The 11,640-nt window shown below is 30.9% G+C and overlaps 1 protein-coding gene across 1 annotated transcript; it reads right to left on the minus strand.

Annotated features, from left to right (window-relative positions):
- Nucleotides 1-1,218: 1,218 nt before the first annotated feature.
- LOC103874091 (protein SMALL AUXIN UP-REGULATED RNA 10) lies at nt 1,219-4,005 on the minus strand. The gene has a single exon (XM_033273675.1). The coding sequence runs from the start codon at nt 2,110-2,112 to the stop codon at nt 1,786-1,788; it is 327 nt and encodes a 108-aa protein (XP_033129566.1). The 5' UTR covers nt 2,113-4,005; the 3' UTR covers nt 1,219-1,785.
- Between the last annotated feature and the right edge of the window lie 7,635 nt (nt 4,006-11,640).

Raw genomic sequence — 11,640 nt, forward strand, 5'->3', positions numbered from 1 at the left:
AAAGAGCTAAAGTTTCAACATCAAGATTCAAGACTCATCAGCCGGTATTTAACAAACCTCAATCTGCCCATTTGTAATAACTCCTCCAAATTATATTTTGAAACTAAAAGGTTATAGTCGAAGGTGGATCAAATAGACATGACGAGGTGGATTTGAAGATTGAATATAAGGTTGATGCTCCATTAGAGTGGATGAGGACATATATAGTTTCAGTTTGGCTCATATAAAAATAAGTTTAAGAAGTTATGTTCCTCTCTGTCTTAAAATTTCTCTATAATAAGTGGCTAGTCCACAACTCTTTAAAAGAAAACCTTGGTTGAATCTTAACATTTTTCACCAAAAAAAAAAAAGTTTAAGAAAATCGTAACAAACAGAACAAAAGAGTATTTTGAGTTGTGAAGACTTGAAAGGAATCTTTGTTTTCCTTCGACTACCTGCTTTGAGATATTTGATCAGTATATCAATCAATTGATATATAATAAAAGATAATGCATCATTGAAGCAACCATATACACATCTGACGTGAACATATCAGCAGAAGACAAGGAGAGCTAAAGTTTCAACATAAGAAATCATCAAGCTTATAAATACAAACGTTTGGTACAAGTTTTTATATATAAAAAATATGGGGGATCGAAAACACTTAGACAAACTGCAAGAGTGGTTCACCACCCGACCTCCCTAAGAAAGTCCTTGAATGCAGCTAGAAGCTCGTCATCTCGTATTTTTAACAATCCTCAATCAGCCTATTCATTTTCACTCCAAATTCTATTTTGGAACTACTAGGTTTATGGTCGAAGGCAGATATAAAGGACGGTGTAGATTTGAAGATTGAATATAAGGTTGAGCAGAAAAACTTCATTAGCTTAAATGAGAACATATAAATGTTTGTGTGGATTACGGTATGATTTTCATATTGCCGACTATCAGTATCATAACAAATATATGTCTACTAGATGATGTTTTTGTTCATTATTCGTATAATTTTCAGTATTACCGACTAACATGCTAAATGCATGTGTAACTTATAATTTATAACCACAAAAATTAACCGATGTTATTAACATTCTTTGACATTTAATAACATAATAACATGTAAAAAAAACTTGATATTCATCTTTTGAAACACAATATATAACAAATTCAAAATGCAAATACAGCAAAAGCAAATGATATGCTAATTAGTGTTTTATCTGATCAATACAATAGTTTGTAAAATAACATTAGAAAAAATATTTATTTCTCTGACAAGAATATATGTTTCATTCAGAATTTTCAGAATGTATATAAATTTAGGCTACTTCCACAAATGATACTCCTTGAAAAAAAAACTTCGGCAAATGATGGTAAAGAGGAAATGTGACTAAAGCTGGGGAACACGTTGTAAATTCTGAAAATTCGAATTGAATTCAATAAATAGTGTTCAATGTTTACATTCTACTTCCACATGTCACGTTGGCCGTTAACGTTGGGGAAAAAATCTCCCAGCCCACCCACTACAAAACATTATAAGAAAAAGAAACTAGAAACTGTAATTTTAGGAAAAGGAAAAAAGAAGTTGACCAAAAAAAAGGAAAAGGAAAAAAAAGAGAGTTGATGCCTAACACGACGCCTGTAACCCCCTTCGTCTTTGTTTCTTGTTTTTTGGATTTACCCTCCACTTCAAATTCGAATTTTTTTATGATATAGAGATATCCTCTTGTAACCATCACAAAAAAATAACCAATCATCTTGTAACTACTACTATAAGTCATCCTTCTTTGATTCTTGAGTCCCCGATTGAATTTATCTGAACATAGAGATTAGAGACTTGAAGAACACTTCATCACAGGGTATGATTACACCCATATTATGGTCAAAACCATACTCTTCCTCGGCTAGTCGGAGTAACGTTTGAAACTCGGAGTATTCGAGCCACGAGATGGGAATGATGTACCGACTTCGGTTTGGTCCAACGTAAACCGGAAAATGACCTTTCGGCACGTCTTGAGGAAGACCATCTTCTTGTTTATAGTAGCAATCGGTGACGTTCTTATTCTTCCCTAGGCTCGACGAGCATCTCTTTAAAATTTTCTTGATTGATGCTGCTTGAGATGACTTCTTTATCGCCATTATTTTACTTTAAAACTTTTTTTTCTTCTGAAATTTGGGTTTTGTTTGAAGAATGTTATGGATGTTAGAGATACATGTGGAGAAGGATTTATATGGAGTATGGACAGTTTGGAAGGCTAATAAATTAATAGAGAAAATTATATATATATATATATATATATACAGTATGTTTTTGTAATTTGGTGAGTATATAACTATAGAATGATTGTGTTAAAAAAAAACGATATAATGATTAATTGGGTTTGACCAAATGATGACTATATTGTCTGTATTATTAAATGTAGGTTAAAACATTTACATTTATATTTACATGTACATATAGTCATATATATATATATGGTATTAGAATAAATGCACAAGACTATACTTTTCTAATTTGTTAATTCACTTATTGATCATAATTAGGTTGACTATTTATGCATTGAAAAATCTAGTGAGTAGATTATGTATAAATTCAACGTAATTAAAAAAGAAATTATACAGTAATATACTAATATATTTTCCCTAATCTGATCATAACCTTATTTTTTGAGATCATATAAAGCCAAATTTCTTGGTTGGATTCAAACTAGGACATCTTAAAAGATTTATGTTCTTGTGAAAGCAAAATCATGTGCGTTGTTGGAGGCAAGGGCTAACAAACATTGAGGACAGAGCCACAAGAACGAGAGAGAGAAATGAAATTAAAATTCTGAAAGAATGTATACAAACTTTAGTTGGGTAGGACTATAACATTGCCCTACAGTGTCTCCCTTTTGACTTTACATAATTAGACACAATTTTACAAACAAATGTCCACGTTGTCTCTCTTACCTCTAATATATATACATCATATAAACGAGACCATGGTCTGGTATATATCTTTATAGTATAGTATGTTATTTATGTACATGCTTACGGACGAAATAATAGTTTTTGTAAGTTGTAGCCAACGTACGTATACTGGCGGTGATACATATATTATAAAGGAGTCGTCACAATACATATCGCAAAACCTTTTGTCTTTATTTCTCATACATTAACTAACACATGTATGCAGAGAAAAATTTGAAGTTGTTTTGCTACAACTGGCCATTACTGAATCATACATTAACGCCCATTTCGCTCATAACAAAAGATAACATGTTGTTTTCTTCTAACAATTAATGTCGTCTAGATCTAAGACAAAACTAATAGATTTGAAGTTTCCGTTTTTTACATTTGAAAAATTGACCAATAATATGTTTGTTCTAGAAGTTTTTGAACAAACTACTGAACTGTTTGGTTAAACATCACTTGAAGACCCGAACTTTTAAAAATATAAGAATCAACGGATTTATTATGTAGGTCACTTTTGGATTATATCAAATAGAGTAATTTGTTAGGCACTTTTTAATTTAACAAATACTGCTATCAATCATCGGCAGTAACTGTTGACTATGTTTTAGAAAAAAAAAAGATGAATTTGTTGATCTTTAACATGTGGGTTCCATTTCATTCCTCATTCTTTCTAATATATAATTGAAATAATGAAGAAATATTTTTCTCCTCTAATTTTGATATCGAATGTTTGTTCCTCTCTTTTAAATTTTTTTAAATTTATTTCTTCAAATGAATTTTTTTCCAACATCTTTTCCATATTTTTCATTCAATAAGTGGCTATCAATTAAAGCCATCATTAGTCGAGGATTGCAATTACAAATCAAATTATTCAAACAGTATTGCAGATATTACCATTTTCCTACACATATTCATCAATTTTTTATTCTGTAATATTTTGGTTGTCTTGTCTATTTTAAGAAATTAGATATATATATATATATATATATAACTACTATTTTAAATATATAATAGCATGACGTTGAGAATATATAACACATAAAATGATTTGATCTTTGTGTTATTTGAATTTAACAAATACTGCTATCAATCATCGGCAGTAACTGTTGACTATGTTTTAGAAAAAAAAAAGATGAATTTGTTGATCTTTAACATGTGGGTTCCATTTCATTCCTCATTCTTTCTAATACAAATTCTAAATTAATGACAGTCAGTTAATTAATCAATTTAAATTTGTTTTCAGCATACATATAATACGTACCCTTTGTTTTGGACAAATATAATACGTTTCTAAACCTAAGATGGTAAGCATAAAGGATTTAAGTCCCCATGTGAAAATTAGAACAATGCTTTAGGCTCAAACCTAATCTTTTGTTTTATTATGATTACATCCTCAAAGTTAAAGTTTTGTGTTTACGTACTTCCTTTTCACGTACCTCTTGCCGTCCTTCCCATTTTCTTACTTGTCAATGCATGTGGTCATAATCAACATATCATATCTTAGTTTCCATTCGATTTATTGTAGTCTGTTCAGTCCATATGATAAAAAGAGTCAGTCTATAATGAACAATGAAAACTAAAATTCCTTTGACTAATAATACTAATTCTTGGTGCGACATATGAAGGAGACAAATACATAAATATTTTCCAGAAATTAGAATTTATGGCCCCAGAAATTGCGATAATAAGCATGAGTCTTTGTCCAGAATTTCTTGATTAACAGATTTTACCATTCTTTCTTGGGGTTTTTGCCAAAACTAACCCATAACTTGATTTTAATCCCAAACCTATACCCAAACTTGAATCAAATGCAAAACTAACCTAAAAGCCTAGTGAAATTACAGCTCAGCCCCTTGTGACCAAACAAAAAAACAGAAGCTATTTTTACGAATATAGCCCCAGTAAATCGTCTGAGTCGTCTGAGATGTTGGAAGTCGTCTGGACGACTGAAGTGTAAGTCGTCTGGTACCAGTTTATTTTAAAAATAATTTATAAATCTTGTAAAAAAATATTTTGATGCGTAAAAAATAAAAATCAAGTAATTATAAACAGTTTTAACTAATATAAATTAAGATATGATAAAATTGATTTGTTTTGAAGATAGATGAGTGAAAGTGAAATACTTTGATTTAGGAGTTTGGCAAACATATGTTGTAGTATTGTATGTATTGTTAGGGTTAGATTTTGGAAAACTAAAATATTTTTTTCAAAAATTAGTTTTCACCTATATGTGTTTATTTTTGTGTATAGTAAACACTTTTCAAGTTTGATTTGGTTTTATGAAGCGTTTAATTAGATAATTAAGTTTAGGGGTTATGTTTAGGGTGTGGACGACTTATATTTCAGTCGTCTGTTGAATAATTTACCCGGACGACGTATATTTCAGTCGTCCAGACGACTTACTTGTAAGTCGTCCAGACGACTTACTTGTAAGTCGTCTGGGAAGTCTTCTATTTTAGTTTCCCGCTAAAAATATTTAATTTCCCGCTAAAAATATTAAACTCTTCTAGACGACTTACATGTAAGTCGTCTGTTTTAATTTCTTCACCAGACGACTGAAATGTAAGTCGTCCAGGAAGTCGTCTGAGTCAAAAATATTTAATCTAATTGGATTTTTTGTCTCCCTATAAAAAGAAAAATTTACACATTCTTTCTCCTCCTCTCAAATGGCTGCAACAAAAATGTAATGTTCATCATTCTAAAACTCTCCAACCTCTCTCTAATCTCTTTGACTTGAAAACACCAAACTTTATATGAATTTTTCAGTTTTGTCTCATCTATTTCTTACTAATCTATCTCTTTTGCAGGTTTTTAATCAAATGGTACTCATCTTCCACTAATTTAGAGGTAGATCTATTAATTTTAGATATGTATTTTTGTGTGTTCTATAAATGTAGATTTATCTAATCTTCCACTCATTTTCTCTATTTTTAAGTCATTTGAACGTTTTTGGATATGCAGGTTTTTCAGATCTGGATTTGATGTGCAGGTTTTTCAGATCTGGAAGATTTCTGGGACTACTTACCTGTTAGTCGTCTGGAAGTCGTCTGGAAGTCGTCTGGACTTCTTGGAAGTCTTCTGACAAAGTCGTCTGGACTTCCAGGAAGTCGTCTGGACTTCCAGGAAGTCGTCTGGACTTCTAGGAAGTCGTCTGGACTTCTAGGAAGTCGTTTGGACTTCTAAGAAGTCGTCTGGATTTTTCTGAGCGTTTTGGTAAGTTCTTATGTCTGATTTTTCTTCATTTGATAACTTCTTGTTGTATAAAGTTCTTACTTTTTTCCCAAACTAAAACTCTCCAAACCCACTCTAATCTCTTTGACTTGAAAACACCAAATTTTATATGAATTTTTCAATTTTGTCTCATGTCTTTGTTACTAATCTATTTTTTTTTTTTGCAGGTTTTTAATTAGATGGTACTCATCTTCCACTAATTTAAAGGTAGATCTTTTATTTTTAGATATATATTTTTGTGTGTTCTGTAAAGGTAGATTTATCTAATCTTCCATTCATTTTTTCTGTTTTTAAGCCATTTGAACGTTTTTGAATATGCAGGTTTTCCAGATCTGGATTTAATATGCAGGTTTTTCAGATCTGGAAGACTTCTGGGACGACTTACTTGTTAGTCGTCTGGAAGTCGTCTGGAAGTCGTCTGGAAGTCGTCTGGACTTCCTAAAAGTCGTCTGGACTTCCTGTAAAGTCGTCTGGAAGTCGTCTGAACTTCCTAAAAGTCTTCTGGCAAAGTCGTCTGAACTTCCTGGAAGTCGTCTGGACTTCTTAGAAGTCGTCTGGACTTCTTAAAAGTTGTCTGGTCTTGTCTACTCAAGTGGAATCCAAGCTTGTCTTTGTAGATGAATGATCTATAATAGTTTTGTTTGTGGTCTGTTTTGTGAATTGCATGTATACTCTTTTAGTTGTGAATTTTTTGTAAAATCAGTAATAATGTTTTCCAAGATGTATTAAATGTGCTAACAATGTGTTTACACATTTACAAATCAATGAAATAATAGACTTCAGTAGCCTTTTTCTTATCTTTGGATCTCTCATATGCAATAATAAACTCCAATGGCCTTTTTCTCATCTTAATAAACAAGAATGTTGGTAAGAGATGGAAACAAATAATAGTAACTAGTCAAAGCATATCATATTTTCTATAAGTTTGCATTGAAAAACTTAGTCAAATTTAGTAAAGCTAAGGGAGAGAACATATTTTGTAAATATGAGTTTTACATATCTTGAAGTTACTTATCACTCTTAAAAATACAAGTTATTCAAAAACTAACGTAGAAGACTTAAAAACTAGTGGAGAAGACGCGGACGACTTCAATCTAAGTTGTCTAGACGACTAAACTATATGTCGTCTGGTCAACGCAGAGGTTATTTTTGCAATTGACTTTGAAATCTGTTATTTCGGACGACTAAAAGTTAAGTCGTCTACTATTGTTTGGTTAAAAAAAAAACTCCAAAAAAGCTAGACGACTTACATTTCAGTCGTCAGAGGTTAGTTTTGCATTTGACTGGATTATTTCAGAAGTTTGACTTTTTGGACGACTTACATTTCAGTCGTCTAGTGAAAATTAAAATAATAATATTTTTTTAAAAGTAGACGACTTACAGTTAAGTCGTCATAGGTTAGTTTTGCAATTGAAAAAAAAACTTCAAGATTTAATTATATACAGACGACTTATAATTCAGTCGTCTACGAGACGACTGAAATGTAAGTCGTCCAGGATTTACGAGGTTTGACCAGAATCTTGGAAAAAAGTCCTGGACGACTTACAATTAAGTCGTCTGGTGGACGACTGAATTATAAGTCGTCTGTGTATAATTAAATCTTGAATTTTTTTTTTCAATTGCAAAACTAACCTATGACTACTTAATTGTAAGTCGTTTACTTTAAAAAAATATTATTATTTTAATTTTTGCAAGACGACTGAAATGTAAGTCGTCTGGGGAAGTCAAACTTCTGAAATTATCCAGTCAAATGCAAAACTAACCTATGACGACTGAAATGTAAGTCGTCTAGGTTCTTTGGAATTTTTTTTGAAACCAAACAATAGTAGACGACTTAACTTTCAGTCGTCTCAGGTTACAGATTTCAAAGTCAATTGCAAAAATAACCTCTGCGTTGACCAGACGACTTCCAGGTAAGTCGTCTACAGCCAGATGACTGAAAGGTAAGTCGTCTACAGCGAGACGACTTCCCAAGTAAGTCGTCTGACGAACAGATCTGGAAAAAAACTCGATGTCATACCTTAAATTGGTGAGATAAGTTCCTTAGCATACATAAGGCTTCTCCAAGCACACAAAATCACAAACGAAAGTCACCCACCCATAATCGTTAGCTTCTATGACTTTATGAACCATAAAAATTTTAGAATCAAAATCTTGGGTTTTTTTATCTCATTGTGGAGAGAAAGTGAGAGATATGTTGTGTTTAGTTCACAAGAATGGAAAAAGAAGAAGGGTAAATCGATTTTGTGAGCATTAAGAGCTTCAAATTGGTTGTTCATGGTGGTTGTGGTATTGATGACAATGGCAATCTTGTAATTACTTGAAGATGATGAGGGTGAGAGAGTAAAAATGTCATTTTCGAAAAAAAAAAAAAAGTTGATGGCGTTTTCGTAAATTATATGAACTTGTGGGGTGAATAGGGCAAAACCAATTTTCAAAAAAAAAGAAGGTTAGTTTTGTGTTTGACTTTAAGTTGTAGGTCAATTTTGCAAAAATCCCTTCTTTCTTATCACTTATATTATTTTTTGTGCACTATCACTTATATTTTCAAAAATAAATCTACCAATGCATATGCGTTGAACATGTTAAAAATATAATTAAGACAAGAGACTACAATACTAGTTACTAAAACTAGATTTATACGATATTCTTTTCCACTAGAGTTTTCAGCTTTGCATGATGAAGTTGATCAGTATGGTTACATTTCTCAGTTTGAATCAAAGATCGATAGCAAATTACTCACTATTTTGTCAGATATTAAGTACTAAAAACCAATAAAAATGTAGACAAATCTTGAGAAGAAAACAAAACAAAACAATAACAACAAAATAATAAACTTTAAGCAAAATAATAATAAACAAATAAAGAAAATGTCAAAATGATGGGTGGTGTAGGATCCAAGGGTGGACAGTGGAATGATGGTGGAACAATGACACTTGGTTGACTATATAATCGGGGCACTTGTTGTGGTTCTAACTCGGAGACATTATCGATTCATTCTTCCTTGACATCAACCGAAAGTACCAACACCTTCTTCTGCTTAAGATAATCCTTTATGCGTATCATTGCGTATCTCACTCAATGATTTATAATATATAACACTTCTTTTACATTTTACCAAAAATAAAAACACTTCAGTTACTAGTTTTGTAAATAAAACTCATCATTAGCACTCTTAGGACTCAAATAGGTCTAGTGTATATGTGGGGGAGATAAGCGAATATATTTCTAAGCAACTGAAATCAGTTTACAAACTCATCAAACCGACCATAGTATGAGAGTCTAAGCACACACTAACCAACTCAAGCTAAAATCAATCTAAACCAATATTGGTTAGGTCGATCTAAAACTAACGATATTTTATCGAGGGTAAAAAATAATTATCTCAAATAAACATATAATATAATGGAAATAAAATGAGATTTTTTTTACGTATCAACAGAAAATGAGTATTTGTATATAGAAAATGAAATAGTCCTTAAGTGAATTGTATTTTGTTGAAAACTATAACTGTTTTTGTTACTGGTTGAAAACTATAAATTTTAATATCAACATTATGTATATTAAAATATCAATAATGAAAAATAATATTATAAACAAATGCATACATAAATGAGTTAGTACATTATTGTGTCCCTGGTGAATGACATGTATCATCAATATTTCATTGGAAATCCAATTATATTTGATCAATCTTATCCTGACTTTGAACTTAACAGTAAGATGTTATATAGAGAATTAAGATTAATTTCGGAAACAAATACTGTTATAAGAATTTTTAAATTATAAAAAATTTAAAAGGGGAAAGTCAGACGTGTTATGTTCATCAATCAGCATATACCTCTGGAAAATATTAATTAAATATTTGTTTGGCAGAAACAAAAAGAAATAAGAGAGTACTACAGAACTAATAAAAAGAAGAGTTAATTGGTGTTTGTATATTTATAAGACATCTATATTGACAAAGTACGTAAGCTTTCTGATTAATAATTTCAAGACCATAATATCTTTAGATTCTACTCTGCGCAGCTAAAAGCATTGTCAGTCTCGTGGACATGAAACGAATATTAACTCGAATTGAAACAAGTTTCTGCATTGATGGTGTCTGTTCGACAAGAGATAATCATATAATTTATATTGTTCCTAGCTTATGTTCCCTAACCCCTTCTCATTAATAATTTCAGATTATGAGTTTAATTAACTTTTGGGAAAATTATGGATATTTTCAAATTCGATTAATACTTTTCAAATTATGAGTTTAATTAACTTTTGGGAATATCATGGGTATTTTTTAGAAGTAAATAAGATGTTATCAAATATTTGTTATTAATTGCTCCTTAATTTAGTAGCTGATAAATGTTTTGGTAAATAGTTTGTCGACTTATACATTGTTTCATACATGGTTTGTTACTTGATAAATTGGTAGATACATGGTTTGCGAATTGATACATTTTTTGATAAATTGTTTATTATCTGATAAATTAGTTTGTTACATGTTACATGTTATTTTAGCTTATACATAGTTTGATATCAAATTATTAATAAATGGCTGGTATGCTACATAGACTTGTTGTTATCTGATACAATTTTTGTTACCTGGTACATGTTCTTTTACATGATATATAATTTGATATAAAAAATTGATAGATGATTTTGTTACGTGGTACATGTTATGCTAGCTGATATATAATTTGTTATCAGGTACATGCTATGTTAGACCATATAAAACACTATATGTCTTAGCGGTTACAAATTATATTAGCCGAAACCCTTACATGTTGTTAGACGGATTGGAAGATCCCCAAATATATTCCTTTTCATATGCTCGTAGTTTTTCTAAATTGAGACTAATGAAGAGAAATTTGTAGGACATATCTTTTTGGCGAAATTATAAATATCATATAGAAATGAGTTAGTCATATTGTTATATCGTAGTGGAGAGATAGTTTGTTTGGTCGTTGTGCAGAGATATTAGTTTATCATAGTAATTCTTTTTATATTGTTATAATCATATTGTTAATTATTTTTCTCCATTAGTTTCTCTTCATAAGTTACATTTATCTAAATAATATACTTGTAAATATGAATAGAAATCATGTGGTTAAAAACGCTCCAGCTGTAAATTTATGACTTCAAATACCACTTTATTCAGCTGACACAGTTTTGCTTTCTGCCGCGTCAGAATTGACAGCAAAAGCTTTCATCATTACAGAGGGGTAAAATTGTCTACTCAGCTTAAATACTATATACCATACCATTAACATCAATCAGTGTGTAGTTAGCAAATATAGACTTCCGTTGGATATATTTAACTAATTGTCTCTAAAAAGAAACAAGAAGAAGACAAGGTACAATACAAGAAAAAGAAAGAGCCAAGAGAAATAAGAAGAGGCTTAAGTGTGAAAGGTCCATTGTCTTGAAATCATAAGACTCACCCATGTGGCTACTATCCAAACACCACCAGCAACACCAACTAAG

Source organism: Brassica rapa, chromosome A06, assembly GCF_000309985.2.
Source record: "Brassica rapa cultivar Chiifu-401-42 chromosome A06, CAAS_Brap_v3.01, whole genome shotgun sequence".
Classification (NCBI taxonomy): Eukaryota; Viridiplantae; Streptophyta; class Magnoliopsida; order Brassicales; family Brassicaceae; genus Brassica; species Brassica rapa.

Coding starts and splice junctions, on each gene's coding strand:
- LOC103874091 (XM_033273675.1), bottom strand. CDS start 2,112: ATGGCGATAAAGAAGTCATCTCAAGCAGCATCAATCAAGAAAATTTTA.